General features: G+C 36.0%; 1 protein-coding gene across 1 annotated transcript; it reads right to left on the bottom strand.

The window, feature by feature from the left end:
- Positions 1-16,140: 16,140 nt before the first annotated feature.
- On the bottom strand, positions 16,141-17,502 carry LOC110929578. Its single transcript, XM_022172731.2, has one exon. The coding sequence runs from the start codon at positions 16,987-16,989 to the stop codon at positions 16,354-16,356; it is 636 nt and encodes a 211-aa protein (XP_022028423.1). The 5' UTR covers positions 16,990-17,502; the 3' UTR covers positions 16,141-16,353.
- Positions 17,503-17,729: the final 227 nt, after the last annotated feature.

The raw sequence follows: 17,729 nt of genomic DNA, 5'->3' as shown, positions 1-17,729 counted from the left end.
GGAACATCTACCTCGCCTTCCAAATTTGTGACATTTTGATTTGCATCTTGTTCACTGACTGGAATTGTTTGATCTGAAATCTGGATCTGTTCCCCCTCAGATTCTGAATCACCATGATCAAATGTTGGCCCTTTATCAGGTATTGATTCATCATTTGATGCCGTCTGATTATCAGGAACTTGTTCATGTTCTGGAGGAGAAGGAGTTTGCTGAATATCATCATGTTCTTCAGCATTTCTTGGGCCGGCTTCATCATCGTTTGAAGTTTGTCGTTGACGTCTAGAAGACTCAGCTGGAAACCTTTCTTGTGATGACTCATACTCTCTTAGAATATCCAACTCGTCAAAGAACTCTGGTTCTTCCTCCATGTCGAATGAATCCCACAGAGTATCGTAATTGAAACGCCATTAGTCATCGGGGTTCTGCGGTGGCATAGTATAACCTTGGCATTCAACATTGTGTGCTTTAATGATCCGCTTTAAACTTGGAACAAAGACTCGTTTTTGTGGACTAGAGTAACCCACGAATATTCCTTCAATTCTCTTTGGACCAAACTTCCCAAAAGGCTCTAAAAGTGTGCAGGGAGACCCAAACGGTTCCAGATACTTTAGGTTAGGTTTGCGGTGATTTATCAGCTCAAAACACGTCTTGTTGAATTTCTTTACTGTGAGAACCCGGTTGAGAGTATAACATGCGGCTGACACTACTTCTGCCCAAAAATTGATTGGTAGCTTTGAATGAGCAAGCATCGTCCTGGCCGTTTCAATTAGTGTCCTGTTCTTTCGTTCTGCTACTCCATTTTGCTGTGGAGTGTAAGGAGCACTAAATTCATGCAATATACCTCTCTCATCACAAGATTCTTCCATTCGGTTGTTCTTAAACTCTGTACCGTTGTCATTCTGTTTCTTCTGATACTAGCTTGGTACAAGTTTTCAATTTTTTTGAACAACGCCATCAAACTTTCGAATGTCTCATCCTTTGTCTTCAGGAATGATACCCATGAAAACCTTGAATAATCGTCTGTTACTACTAGATAGTAGAGATCACCAGTTATACTTTTGACGTTCACTGGACCAAAAAGATCCATATGTATCCTCTCTGACGGTCTTGAAACAGAGTTAACTTGCTTATGTAGATGAGATTTCTTCTTTTGCCTGCCTTTGACGCAGCTAATGCACTCTCCTTCCAGATGGAAACCTTTTAAATGAACTCCGTTGACTAAGTCATTGTGAACCAAGTAGTTCATTTTTCGCAGGTGAATATGCCCCATCTTTCGATGCCATAATTGTGACTCTTTTTCAGTGGCTCGAGACATGAAACAATGAGCCTGACCCGTTGAAGTAGTTGCTGTACTCATGTCTAATACGTACAGATCATTGACTCTAGGTGCTCTCATGAAATCCATTCTTCGGGGACAACAAACCCTGGTTTCAAGATCAAACATTCTTTATCCGTGAAATGCGTTGTATACATGAAATCACAGATTTGTGAGATGCTTAGAAGATTGTTTTCAAGCTCGGCGATGTAATTCACTCTTTCAAACGTGAAAATGCCATTGGATAGAGTTCCTTCACCAATTATTCGACCACCTTGATTTCCTGCAAAATCCACATAACCTCTGTTAAACCCTCGAACATCATACAATAGGGTTTTCTCTCCCGTCATGTGCTGAGAAGCTCCACTATCCATAATCCAACGTGAAACGGATCTTGGAAGCCCATGCACATATTAAAAACACTTAGTTAGATTTTGATGCCACCCAAGCCTTTTTTGACTCGGGTAACTTGACATTGATGTGAGTTGTTGCAGTGTATAATGGCGGAAAATTTTTGTCATTCATCTTCAAGCTCTCTTCAGACCCAATCTCAACCCATTGTATAGAAAGAAATCTTTTTCCGGAGGTTGACCAGATGATTGGTCTTTCTTCACCACATACTTCTTTTGAGAAGTTGATTTTTGTTTCTCAAGTTCCTCATATAAATCCAAAGTTACATACATCTTCTTGGTTGAAGATGATGATTTTTCAGTCTCAGACACCTTTGGTTTTGGAGAACTTGCTTTCTTTTCAACACATTTTGGCTTCCATGTTTGTTGAGATGAAGCAACCCGTTTGTAAAATTTGTCATTTTTAGTTACCACATTCTTTACGGGTTCAGTTTTGATTTTGGTGTTTTCATTTTCGAAATCTTTCTTCTCAACAACCATTGGAGCTTTTCCTTTTGCATCGACATTCCTTTTCTGACTCTCAACAACTTCAGACGTAGGCTTTAAGTTGGTGCACTTTCGTGCAATGTGTCCAACTTTGTTACACTTGAAGCATGTACGGGTATCAACCACCCGACTTGTGCCTTCGGTCTGAGGCTGTGAAGCCTTCTTCTCAAAGAATTATGTGTTTGATTTTGAAAAAAATTCAGATTCTTGCTCGGAAAGTGAGCTTGAACTTGAACTTTTCACAAACACTTTTTTCTCAACAAATTTCTTGTTTTAAACATTCTTTCTTTGATAATTCTTACCACCCTGATAATCACCCGACCTTCTGATTTGATTGTTGTTATGAAAACGCGGAGGTACAACAGGTTTCTTGTAGTAAGATTTATCTTTTTCAAAGTTCAATTGTCTTTCAGCATTTTTCAAACCATCAATTTCAGAGACATCGATTTCAATCAACTTGAACACATTTCTTAGTTTGCCAACATTCACATTTTCTATCGGAAAATCACGATCTGAATATAACTTATCAGATCCCACCATCTTGTACATCACAAGACTAGGTTCCTCACTTAAGTTGTTTTTGGATTTTGATTTTGAAATGTATTTATACAAAAAGCATTCATCATCCTCGGTAGTGTCACTTTCAGATTTCAAAAGACTTTCAACCATACTTTTTACAACTTCAGATTGGACACTATCTTCATCGGATGATGAAGTGAATGTGACATCAATTGTGTCTAGAAGCTTGATTTCATTAACTTCTTCATCATTAACCAACCCTGATTTTTTCTTTGAGAAATTGTTTAAGACTGGTGGTGGAACCTGATGATACCCCACCCCGGTTCCATCAGAGTATACATCTTCGCCTGTTTTGTTCTTCCCAATTGGTTTAGGAACGATATGTTGAAGAACAAAACTTGCGGAGTTGTAACTATTCAGTTTCAACTGGATGCGTTCATTTTCAATTTTAGCTTCTTGAAACTGAAGCTTCAACTAAGCAATCTCATCCAGTTGTTGGTTGATTAACTCTTCTTTCACCCTAAGAACTCCTGACAGTTGAAGATTTTCTTTGGTTGTCTTACCATTTCTCTCATCAGAATCTTTAACCGTTCATTTTAGCTTCTCAAAATTTTCTGAGAGTTGACGATTTTCATGAATTAGTTTTTCGTTTTCTTTCCTAATTCTTTCTATGTCACTTTTATCATTTTCAATTTTCTCAGTTAATTCTTTTGATCGTTCATTTGAAGCTTTTAACATTTTGTCACGGTTTAAGATCTGAACTTCAACATCTCTGACTCTTTTTGTCAGATCTTCGGTCTTTTTACTATTAAGGTAAGCAATTGTACTACAAACCTTGCAATTTTTCATGCAATTTTTGCAGTCACTCTCAGTTTTAGCTTTCTTACCTGACTCATTGATTGCATCAAACTGACTGGCCTGGCTTTTAGACTCAGTTCCAGAACCAGAAACTACCTCTAGCTCTTTTGCAGCAAGAACTTTGTCAGCCATCTTCTTCAAATTTTCTGCAGTGAATTCTTGTGACGTATCAATAATCCCGTCATCAATTTTCTTTGGCTTCGTCTTCTTCTCTGTTTCTTTTTCTTCTTTCTCTTCTACTTTCTCTTCTCCACCTCCCCACCACAATCTTTGATTTCCTTCTTCTTCAGCAATTTGCTGGATGAGAGCATCAACGCTAATAGATTCTGGATCAACTGCAATGTTTCCTTTGGGATCAAGGTAACATTCTCTGTCAGCATCCCATCTCTTTGCCTTTTTAGCTTCTTTGTATGTGTTATAGACTCTGCTCATCCTGTTTTGGGCTTTCATCCTTCTGTTGACAAATTTTTCTTCTTCTGTTCTGTTGTCTTTGAATGGAAACACCTTTGCCACAAATGCATAGCCTACTGCATCCTCTTCTGGTAGCAGTTCTCTCCAATCAAAACCTTCGTCATCATGAATAACAACTAGAGCTCTTGATTTTTCTTTGGGGGCATCTTCAAGTTGCTTCATTCTGGGAGGCTCAGATTTGTTCTGATGATAAAATGCTCTTTTGTAGTAATCTTCACGAAATGGATTAGCAGTATCATTAGCAGGTGTGTTTCGACATTCACGTTTGAAATGTCCCTTTTGTTTACACATGAAGCATGTGACTTTTGATTTATCAAAGCCAAGTTTTGTGGACGGCCCGCTAATTGAATGTCTGCCAGTAATTTCCATGAACCTTTGTGCTCTTCGGACTGCACTAACCATGCACCACCTGATATCGATCAACTCCATCTCTTCTGGGTCGATCTGATCATAGTCTTCCTTTTTCAGGTTGGTATTTCCTTTTTTACCAGCAACAAGGCTTTCGTATGATTCTAAAACAGAAGCTAAGAAAACCATTTGCTGCTTTGCGGATTCTTCACTGAAATTTTGAGCATTCTTTAGATCCATAGCAATGTTGCATTGAAACAGATTCTTCGGAACTAATTGTTGTTTATTTGAAGCATTAGAAGATGATCCTTGACTTGGAGCATTAGATGATAATCCTCCATGAAAACCACTGTTTGAATTTTCTTGATTTGTCGTGTTAGAACTTTCTGCTGAAAAGGCTGTCTTAGGGGACACAGTCTTCGGGATCATACTTCCTCGATAATACAGCTCCACATTCTGCTGGTATGAGGAATGATTGACTTTGTTTGATTTCTTGATTTCAAGTTCATGACTCTCCAATCTTTCAATTAACAGATCAACCGTCAGAACTTCCGGCTTTATTATGTTCTTCAGCATCAAAGCAAAGTATTGCCAATCTTTCTCATCCGGCAGTGAGTCAAACAGTTTGTCAACCAACTCTTCTCGAGTATATATGACTCCGTGTCTTGCAAGCTCCAACTTCAAATGCCCGAATCTTTCAATCATCTTAGATACAGATTCATTTTTCAAACATCCAAACAAATCAAACTCCTTTTTTAACAACTTCTTTTTGTTTTTGACTATCTCAGCACTACCCACACATTTTACTCTCAATTTCTCCCATAGATCTTTCGCATTTGTGTACTCAATCAATGATATTAAATCGTCTCTCACAGACTGATGAAGTAATGCAATGCACTTTGTTCAGCAACAAAATTATCTATATCTTCACTTTCTGTTATATTTTCATAATCTGGTCTTCCCATATTGAAACCATTTTTCAAGCTCTTCCAGCTTGGATACGCAAACGCTTTAAGCCACTCTTCAAACCTTTTAGCCCATCGATTATAATCTTCAATCGCCATCAATTTGGGAGGTTTGTTGTATGTACCATATGCACTCTCCACACTTAAAGCATCAGACAGAGTTTTCTTCGCACTCGGAGTATTTTCATTTGTGTTGATTGAAGTATCATCTCCGATGTTTCCCGCGAAAGCAAACATGTCACTGAACGGATTCATAAACTCATCCATCTTTAAGTACCTGAAACAATTATCAAACACTTAGACAAATTTTTGTGATTTTCAAAAGTTTCACACAAATGCACTTGGATCGAATGACTGTTCGATCGAATGGTACACAACTGATTACTCTTAATCGGATAGTTGTTCGATCGAACGGCTGTTCGATCGGTCAGCTGTTCGATTGGATAACAAGCAGATGAATATCAGAAATAGTCAATTACCGTCCGATCGGTTATCTGTCCGATCAGCTAGCAATATGACGTAAGCAAATGATAGCAAATAACAACAATGTTGTCCGATCGGTTAACTGTCCGATCGGCTAACACTGATGATGTCAGCAACACTATCTATGAGCAATCTAAACCAAGTCGTTCGTACAAACGTTCGAACGAATTGATGATGTCAGCAAATCTAAGAACAGCTAAGTCGTCCGAACGGCTGACATCAGCAACCAAGAACAGTTTTCCATAGTTTTTTATGAATTTGAACAAGTTTTTGAACGAATTTTGTTATGAAAACTTGAAGGATTATGCTTTTACTTATTGCGAATTGATCTATAACAGTTTTATCAAATTTTAACCGTAGAATCACTTCCAATTTTAAGTTTTTCTGATTTTATGGTGACAACTTGAGAAACAAAGCTAGAAATGAGTAAAAAGTAGAAGAATATGTCAAATTTCCGGTGAAATTTGACTGAGATCGGCAAGAAATGCAAATTTCCAGTGAAATTTGGCTCTTGATCGGCAAAAGAAGCTCGAATTCCGGTGAATTCGTTGTCGTAGATCTCGATTCAGCTCCCTGAACGCTCTGATACCACTTGTTGGTCCCTTGGATAGGATCTGTTCGTCGGAAACTAGATGAATCGGCTTTGACAAATGTGCGGAATCCATTTGATCAAATCACAGATATACGACAAAGTATTCAACTCTAAAATGCTGTCTGATCTTTCTATTCAACAGATATGAAAGTACAAAAGTGCCTCTGAAAGTCAGACTGACATGAGTTCTCCACAGAGTCAAAAGTTGCAAATGACCTGATCAGACAGGTATTTATAGGCAGAGTCAGGATAGAGGGAGTGTTGTCCGATCGGCTAGCATATGTTGTCCGATCGGATGACATTGCTGACCGATCGGACGCCTGTCCGATCGGCTGACAGAGTCAACAAAAGTCAGCACTATTTACAATAAAGCGCCATATCCTGATCTGCTAATCTAACTAACATACATACAAACATAAATTGTTCACAAACATAAAAATATGACTACATGCTGACGAAAGCTACAGACGTTTGCACTAACAGAAATGAGCTGGTCTATATATATGTGTCTTGTGATCTCATTTGAAACGATCTGATTCCGACGCCGAAGTGCTGCGGAAGTGTCTCCAGGCTGTAAAACGTTGTGTTTTAAATATAAGAGACAGTTTAAAGTGATTCTTGTGCAAATCAACTGAAATAACTTCGATACGACTGAATTCCGCCTCTCGTATTGATCAAGTACTCTTCTGAACGACTCGTTTGGTCGTGCGAATGATCCTACAACTTTAGTTCGCTCCATAGGTCCAAGTCGGGTTTCACCATGAAAAGAACCGAGAACTGACCTGGCCCGATTTTATATAAAAAATTGGAACCAATCTAAATACCTAGGTACTTGGGTTCGGGTCAGGTTGGGTATATTTTCGATTCAGTTCTCGGTTATTTCCGGTCCGGATCTAAAGTTGCTCACCCCTAATGAGAGCTTCCATTTTAGGCAATTTATATTATCAAAATTAATTGCACAACAAATTAGATTTTAAGTTTCCTAAAATTCAAATTTTAAAAAGTTGTAGTAAACATTTTACAACCTTTTTAATGGTTATTTAAGTTCATTAAATGTAATTATTTTTTCCATGATTTTAGAAAATACTTCCTAGATTAGTGGAATTTGAAATATTTTAAAACATACAACGAAAATATTAAATGAACTTAAATATATATATATATATATATATATATATATATATATATATATATATATATATATATATATATATAGAGAGAGAGAGAGAGAGAGACTTCATTTCAGAACTCTAAATAACTACAGAACTTTCAGAACTCCTAATAAACAATCATTTTATATATAAGTTTTTGTATTTAGGATCTTTTTATCATCTATTATATGTATTTCTTTGATTACATACATGTTAAAAGTAGTTTACATATGTTTAATTGCCAAAATTATATATATGCGTCATAACTAATTACATATATGTAAAAAAACTAGTTTACATATGTGTAATTATAAAATTACATATAAAAAATAATAAAATTATTCTTAACATGTATGTAATCGTAAAAATACACATAATAAATGATAAAATTATCCGAAACATAAAAATATATAAATAAAAAGATTGTTTATTAGGAGTTCTACGAGTTCTGTAAATATTTATGGTTCTGAAATGATTCTAATATATATATATAGGGGGCTGCTAGAATGAGAACCACCCCGAGTTGTAAGAACCGCGAGAACTACACCCCACGGAGCGCCGTTCGCCATGATTTTTTTTTACAAGTAGATGTGTGTATTATAAACACAGCCGTAAAAAATCATGGCGAACGGCGCTCTATGGGGTGTAGTTTTTTACACCACAAGTTTGGTGTTTTTTAATTTTTTTTCTTTTTTCTTTTTTTTTTCACCAAACTTGTGGTGTAAAAAACTACACCCCACGGAGCGCCGTTCGCCATGATTTTTTACGGCTGTGTTTATAATATACACATCTACTTGTAAAAAAAATCATGGCGAACGGCGCTCCGTGGGGTGTAGTTCTCGCGATTCTTACAACTCGAGGTGGTTCTCATTCTAGCGGCTCCCTATATATATATATATATATATATATATATATATATATATATATATATATATATATATTAGTGAGAGCGGCTAGCATGGAACTGGAAGAAAAACATACAAAGAAAGACAAAATACAAAAAGAAAACAACCTGAACTACAAGAGATCTATAACATCGAAAATTGACCAATTCTCCCATGCAGGGATGAAATATTAGATCTATCACTAAGCCAAACAAACATGTCTTCCTTGATTAGCTCCACGGCGTTTTAACGGGAAGAAATTAACCTTCAAAGGCTTTTAGGTTTCATGCGTACCAAATCCTCCAAACCGTGGCGGCAAAGGCACTTTGATCCAAGCGAATATGTTCCACCAACTGCTCTTGGCGAACAAACAGGACGTCCTTATTCACCTGGCCACAATGATTCATGTCTACAGTAGTAGACGTTATCATTCGCCTACCCAAGTTGATTCACGTTTATGTTCACTTACCCCTAAACACATTATTATTTACCTACCCACGATAATTCACTAATCTGCTAACCTACTCAAGACATTTAACACACATGTCTCAGATTGAGCTATGACAGTTATATCAACTTACATATTATGTCGTTCTTTATAAACAGTTATATTTGACATTCCAAACTCTATATCACTAACAGGCATCTCAAATTGCTACCTACTTCAACATGAACTAACTACCAACATCTACAAAATGTTAAAACTTAAGTGATTGAGCTTCCATTAGGTATATTTTAACAGCAACACTGAACCTCCAGAATCATTTAGTGCAACAGTAAGATAGAGAGTATTTACCAATAGATCAAATACGGAAAATCAAAATAAAGTGTAATAATCAACAAGTGTTTTCGGTCAAACAAGTCAAGATAGTGTGCAGGGTCAAACTTGCAAAATGTTAAAGTTCAACCGTTAAATGTGTCCAGTGGGTATGGGTAACAAATGTGATGAACTAGGATGCAATATGTCAAGCCGGTTAGAAGTGTAGTGAACTAAAATGAAATGGATAAATATGTAGTGTATTGAAATGAAATGAGCCTAAGTGGTTACTATACATCTTTCATGAATAATAGCCTATAACAGAAACAAAAAAAGAAAAGTCACCAACAACACTTTAACGGACCCAGCAATACTAGAAACAAAAATAGTAGAAGAATCTGAAGTTCTAGCAATAGAAATCCATCATTGTGTAGCCTCGATATAGTTTTAATATTCGATATAGTTTTAAAGTGACTAAGAGCATCCACACTGCTAAGTTCTATAAACCTCTACCTCATCATGTCACGTTAAATTTCAAGCCTCCCTCAAAACCCCCTATTTTTCTCATAACACCAAATTTCTACAAAAATCCACCTCACGCAATCACACTCCATATTATCATCTACTATTACAAAAACCTCTCATTTCCCTCCATTTTAACCATTTAACGGCTACTTCTGACCCCCTTTGATCCACTTGAGGTTTTAATCAACGAACCACCAAACGGACCTCGTGTCCAGAGTCCTGATGCATGCTACATCGCAATGAGGTTCATGGGGGTGTGGTTTGGATCTTCGGACTTGGTCACACCAGTCACGTCGTGGATGCTTTGAGGGGCTGGTTATCTTGTGAAAATGTTACAAACCTTCTACCATCAAATAAATGAGAACAAACTTCAAGCTAGCATTTTGTCGAACATATGATCTACAACTCTACAAGGGAACAAGTCGTATATCCACACGATTTGTGTGTGTATACCCACACATATATAAAGAGTTAAGTGTCATTTATGTCCCAGTGGTTTGTCCTATTTTGTTATTTCAAGCCAAATTTCAAAATTGTATCATTTTCCTCCCTATTAAGGGTGGTGGTTGTTTTGAGAATGTTCGGGAGAAAAATGATACATTTTTTTTTTTTGAAAAGTAAACTTCATTCCCAAACGAAACACTACCTCAAATCGAGGCAGCCCCACAAAACAACCAAATTACATATTTACAAATCTACACCAATCCGACCAAAGGACAGACCCTTTTTTGGATCTCGAATTATACCACAAAAAAAACAACATTTTTAACCTCCCTAATAATAAACTCTAAACTCACCGGTTTGTTATTAAATCTAGCTTCATTCCTCATTCTCCAAATGCTTCAACATCCAATTCGAATAAGGCCTTTAACCACTTCTATTTTCTGACCACTCAACCCCACATGATTGTGAACTTCGATTAAGTCTCTGAACGAAAAAACCACGAAATTTTGACACTTACACCAACTGCTAAACATACAATTTTAATATTTGACCTGAAAAAACAATAGTGGACAAACGACCTAAACATAAATGGCACTTAACTCTATATTAAATTGATTAAACATGAAATTTACAACCTATCACATAAAAACTGGGAACAATTTTTTATCACATAAAAATCATTAGTTTGGGCTTATCCAAAACATGAATCGATCCAAATTTCTAAGCCTCGTTCAATTCCTTTCGTCCAACACTCCAACCGGTGTGATTTACCTAGGAAACATTTGATTTAGAGCCGGTAAATAATTGCTAAGTAAATAAATACAATAATAAGTTAATAAGTATAACCCATACATGTTGATACGGACCACGTAATACTACCTCCCACGCCTTCATGCATGTAGCCCACATAGCCCATAGCCCATTAATTTCTATCAAGAGTAATATGTTTATTTCATGGATTAGGAACCTCGAAGCCATTAGGCCACCCGGGGCGGTGATCAGCAGGGCCGGCTCAACTATTTTAGAGACCCAAAGCGAACTAGAGATCTGGAGCCTACTAAATAAGGTTCTTTTTGCTGGGCTTGTACCAATTGGATTTTAGGCTTTGTATTTAAAAATAAACAAGGAAAAAAGGGGCCTAAGAAGGTCTCGAACCCCCACCTTTCTTGTAAAAGGAGAGGAAGTTTACCACTAAGCCAACCTTGCATTTTACATTTAAATGCCCTAGTTTAAATATATACACAAAAACTATCAGTCTTTTTTTAAAATTTGAGGCCTTTCTTAAGTGGTGGCCCAACGCCCTTGCTTGGGTTTACTTACCCTTGGGCCGGCCCTGCCGTGATGTTTTAGCCCGTGATGTTTATATATAACGCGTGATGTTTAACAAAACACCACCACCACTCACAACTATAACGCGTCGATTGTATAACGCGTTGAATATATCACGCGTGAAGAAAGTGAGAAAGTTGAGGGAAATTGTTGGGTTGTGAGAGTTTATTGTTGGGTGTTGTGAATGATGGGCATTTCTACTAAAATCCATCACCAGTGATGAAATAAAGCTCGATGACGTGGCGAAACTTAATTGGAAGTTGTGAGTGAGTGATGACCACCCCTACCCCCTTACTCCATTAGTTTCTTTCATGCATTTGTTATTTCAATTGTTTCTAATTTTCTAGTTTGTGGGTATATTAGTGGGTTAGTTATTTATCATGTAATGCTATAAATAGCAAAGTATGTCTAGTATTCTAGAACATGAATGAAAAACATTAGTTTCAGCTCTCAATTTACCCATTTTACGTCCCTAGCTATGAGACATGGTGTAGTAGTAAGATATCTCTTTAGGGGCGGCTTTGCGTGCTTTACTCGTGCTTAAGCCAATCACAACACAAACACACTTTTTGCATGGGTCTCGTCTGTAGTTCACAACACAAACACACTTTTTGTTTGGGTCTCGTCTGTAGTTGGGGTCTCCCCGCGTTTTAAAAAATAAATAAATAAAAGCTAATTTTTTATCATTCTAAACCTTGGGAAATATTATGTCTCTCGTGTGAGTTTATATCATTCCAATTGTACATCCTTTTCAAGTTCTGTTAACTTCCTAAACTTAAACAAAATAACACATAACTCATTTATCTTTTCTATTGACTCCACTGACCAACTATATCACTAACCCAACTTCAGTTAACCTTATTTAACTATAGTCATTCACTTGAGCTCAATCCAACACTTATAACTGAAATTGGACCTTTTGATCCATTGTCAGTGGCGGACTCAGGAATTTTTTTCTGGGGGTGCGGAATAGTTTCAAAGATTTTAGACCCCTAGCTGTATAAAAATATTGGTTCATAACGGGTCGGGTCGGATCATGTAAGACAAAAGAACATCAAACTAAAATTTATAAATCATCAAAAACACGTCAAACATTCTTACAAATTATAAACGTATTTAAAATTGTGCCCTACAGGGTTTTTTTTTTTTTTTTTGAAATATATCCAAAATATCATCTAAAGATACTAAACACGCCATAAGTTCATTACATTCTTACTCATTGTTTCTAACACATATAATTTGCTCCATAAGTTCATAAAACAACACTAAACACTTAAACAAAATAAACAATAATGTTCAACCATAGCCCGTAACTTTCAATTATATTTTTAAACATTCAAGCCCTAATATTAAATGTTGATTATTTGTGACTAATCATTTAAACAAACAAAGCTATAAATAAAACAACAAAATCATTTAACTACAAGTCTAGAACAACAGAAAAATATTAAAAAAAATATAAAAAGATTAAACCCTTACACATCTATATTTTCTCCTAATCATCACATAAAACAAAATAAATAAATTAATAAACCATACTAGTTATATATTGGAATTCTGGCGTAATATGAGTCGGTCCAACCGGAATTTTGGTTTTTCCGGTAAAAAAAGCCATCAGGTCGTGAACAGTGGCGTCAAGTCGCTGGGAGTTTTTTTGGGGGCGGGATTTGGAAATGGAATGGGTGGATGGGTTTGGGTTATTTTATTTAGTTCAAGTTTCTTTAGGTTGGGTTTGGGCTTGTGTTAATAAAAATTGATTGCAAATTGGGCTTTGATTGGATTAAATAATTAAGTGAATAAGTGGTTAATAATTATTTTTTTCTAAGTGGGGCGGTTGGAATTTTTCACCCGCGGGTGAAAAATTCCAAGGAGTGCGGTCGGGATTTCCGACGAAAAATAACACTAAAAAATATTTTTTCATGGGGTGCGCCCGCCCGCCTTTGGCTTAGGGTGGGTACGCCCCTGCCCATTGTATTACATCCAAACCAACATGTTTGGTAAGAAATTAACTGGTCACCTCCAATTGCACTTTTTAGACCTTATCACACATTTAAATCAGATCTCTTAATATAAATTCACTTCAATAGTGATTTTAATTGGATCTTACAAGTTAGTGATTATTAAGACACCATTATATTCAAAATCATACTTTAGGTCAAATTGTGTCAATTTTCCACCACCAACACCCATAAACGATTCTTAAATTGGTTTACATATTCTACAATTACGAATTCTTAATAAACTATAAACAGTATACGTGATAATTCAACACCTATGGACACCCCAGTTAAATTTGGTTTATAGTTTAAATTTTAAATTTCATCCACAACTCATTTTCACCAACTTCTTAATTAAACTACATAATTGAAACCAATTGATTCTAACTACTTCTAAGGCCACATGTCAGCGTTGGTGCCACGTAACTTGCACTAGGGGCGTTGGCGCGAACAACATTACAAGCGGGGCATAGTTGGGGCGCGGGAATGGGGTTTCGGTGGAACTGTTGGCGTGGAGCAAAAATCTGATTTTTTTTCCAATTCTAAATATTGTGGTGTGAAGGATGAAAAAAAGTGTGCTCACGTGGCTTCACTTTTTTTCACCAAATCTCACACGGAGCCCTTCATAACACATAGTCTAATCATCATTTTTGATAATTCGAAGTCATTAGAATCACCAATGAGTTTGTATAATTTTTCAAATCACCAACTTGAAGGAGTTAATGGATAGAATTGCTTACTAATGGTATTAGATTGCTTACCAAGAAATGATTGTTTCCGGGTCATGAAAAAGTAAACTACAATCGATTGTATCAAGCACTATGTCAACTTGATGTCTTGATGAGAACTTTTAAGCAAATGGGGCGTAGGTCCATTGTGACTTGAGACAATGTGGATGTTGTTTGGTGGGATGTCCAATGAGATGGAGTGGATATGTTGACTCAAGTTTTATAATTCATGTACACAGGCAATATTATGTCACATATCACATATATATTTATAAGAAATTGATCAACCATGTTATTTTTCAATGACTAAAAGGATTACATATATACAAGATTATAGCTATAGACTAGGAACTAATGAGCTAAAATTAGGGAACTAAACAAGCTAGGATCTTGACCAATTAATTGGTAAGTTACAATAATAGAATTAAAGCTAGGATCTTGACCAATTAATTGGTAAGTTACAATAATAGAATTAAAGCTAGGATCTTGACCAATTAATTGGTAAGTTACAACAATAGAATTAATTTGAATTTGAAACTTCTTTGGTAGGAGATTCGGTTTTGACCGAATGTGTTCTAATATGCCCCCGCAAGATGTACGATCGTGAGAGGAGACCAATCTTGGAGGTGAGAAGTTGAAACCGTTGTCGTAGTATTTAAGAAAGAGGAGTTGAGGAAGTTGAAGATGTAAACGAAGATGAAGTAGATGAAGCAAAAGAAGATATATTTTGTGGTTTTTTTTTTTTTTTTTTTTGTAGGGTGAATGCAATAAAAGATAGAAGATAGAATGATGGTTGCGGTAGTGATAGGATTATAGGTTTTGCAAAACCTAATAGATGGAGAAGTTGTGTTTGAGGAAGTAACCATGTCTAATGGTAATGTAGGTCGAATGTTTTATTTTTATTTTTTTTTAGGAGAAGATGGATGGAAAATGAATTGTAGGTGACAGAGGGTGGTGGAGTTTGAGGAGAGAATGATAGTTGTGGCAGTGATAGGATTATAGGTTTTTCAAAACCTAACTGATATAGATGGAGAAGTTGTGTTTGAAGAAGTAACCATGTCTAATGGTGATGTAGGTCGAAGGTTTTATTTTTTATTTTAGGAGAAGATGGATGGAAAATGGATTGTATGTGACACAGGGTGGTGGAGAGGAGTAATATTGTGATTGTAAGAGATATTACTTGAATATAGAAAGAAGAAAGGAGATTTTGAAATCTACAGAAGAAGAGAAGGGTCGAGATGTTGAAGTGAGAATGGAGGAGAAATCATTGCTAATGGTAGACTTGTTTAGGAGTGTTGGTTAAAGAAATGATGGTTGCAGGATCAAGAGCTTCTCGGTGGAGATAAGTGCTCTGATACCATATAAGAAATTGATCAACCATGTTATTTTTCAATGACTAAAAGGATTACATATATACAAGATTATAGCTATAGACTAGGAACTAATGAGCTAAAATTAGGGAACTAAACAAGCTAGGATCTTGACCAATTAATTGGTAAGTTACAATAATAGAATTAAAGCTAGGATCTTGACCAATTAATTGGTAAGTTACAATAATAGAATTAAAGCTAGGATCTTGACTAATTAATTGGTAAGTTACAACAATAGAATTAATTTGAATTTGAAACTTCTTTTGAGTTAACACTATTAAAGTCCATAAAGTTCTATTTAGACATGCGAAAAATGAATCATGGAAGTTCCGTACTTAGATCAGACCGGCTCAAAAAACAAAAGAAAAAAAGTATATTAGAACCAAAAAAAAAAAAGACCAAATTTGGTCCGCTGGCCTTTCATTCGGTCCTGGTTAGCAACCGTTCGAAAAAGAAAATGTTTGAACCGTTGGCATTTCCCGTAAAGAGAAACAAACAAAACCCAAAATGTTAAAATATATAAGATAACATAATATAATAAATATAAACAAATCTAGATTATGTGTTATTACATTGACAATAATCAAAAACCCTAATTTCACAAATATAATCCTTTTTCTTGGGTTAAAAAGACACCTAATCCATTTTAGGATTACAAAAAAACCTTTTACACCCTAAAGGAATACAAAACAATGAAACATCATCATGAACTCTTGATAACTCATGCTTTACTTTCAACTCGTGAGCACTTTATTGACCCCACCGATAAGTCAATTTCTATCATATTTTCCTCTTCACTCATCTCCGGCCACCACAAAACAGAATCCGGTGACTTTTTCCGGCGACTTATCTTCGGTTCTTCTTCATCTTTGTACCCCTTGTAGTTATACCCATCATATTTTCCACCAAAAAGTTCAATCTCTATCAAGCTCTCCTCATCGGAAATTGTGCCGTCGGAGCAGCCGGATCTCCGGCAAACCTCGCCGGAATATTCCCACGCATCAAATTCGGAATCTTCTTCAGTTGTACATGTAAATGGATCAATTATTTCACTTTCTGAGCAAGATTCCGGTGAACCCACATCCAAACACCCTTTAATTTCAACATTATCTTCTTGATTTGAATCAATTTGATCTGAATCTTTATTTTTATCTTCATGGTGAATAACTTTTGAGTGTGTCAAGAACACATATGCAAAACCACACAATAATAAAGTTGTGATGATGATGAACATTGTGAAATTTAGAAAAGGAAAAGTGAAAATGGGGATTAGAAAAGAAACAATCCATGGGTTTTTAAGAGAAAAAACAGAGGAATCCATAACCATTTGATCTGCAACTCTGTTTTTCAAACTCATGAAATTCAAGAAACTAAAGATTTTGAAAAAAGTTGAGATTTTTGTGATGGGTTTAAAGATTTGTGAAGTGGGGAGGAGTAAAAACTAAAAATTTAGAAAAAAAGTTGAGATTTTTTTGATGGGTTAGGAGATTTGTGAGGTGGGGATGAGATAAATATAGGGTTGGGGGTGATTTGAGATTATAAATGTGAAATCTTTTGGGTATAATAAAGATGAGATGAATTGAGACAAGGTCACACACAGTTTTCAATCAAGTGTGTGGATTTAAAAATGGGGTGCCAATGAGAATGGTGGTTGTTGCTTCCTCTGCAACTGATGATTCTCTTGGAAAACTCAAAACCCTAATGGTTTAGAGCTTGGGAATTTGGGGAGCCATGTGCAGATCTCTGAGCTCACCACATGGCACTTTCCTTCTTAATTTTCCCACTCAATCAAACATATACTTTAGTTTTTGGAAACATATACTAAACCTCAAACAAATTCCACCCCAAGCAACACCAAAGGGCCACCAAACCACAACAACCTCATAACGTAAATAGGTTATTCAGGGAGTCGGGGCACTCTCCTGGTGAGGCTAAGGAACCTGTTCGAGTTTGAAAAAATATGTCATTTCGTAATATTTTATTATTATTAAAAAATCAAATTAACATTGGCCTCAATAAACCTAATGACAAGTGAGCTAAATTCTAAACCATAAAAATAATTTGTAAAGGAGCCTATATTGGAATTTGTATGTTTTT

The sequence above is a fragment of the Helianthus annuus genome, chromosome 3 (assembly GCF_002127325.2).
Source record: "Helianthus annuus cultivar XRQ/B chromosome 3, HanXRQr2.0-SUNRISE, whole genome shotgun sequence".
Taxonomy (NCBI): Eukaryota; Viridiplantae; Streptophyta; class Magnoliopsida; order Asterales; family Asteraceae; genus Helianthus; species Helianthus annuus.
Note: the sequence above shows the minus strand (reverse complement) of the source record. Positions and strands in the feature narration are given on the sequence as shown.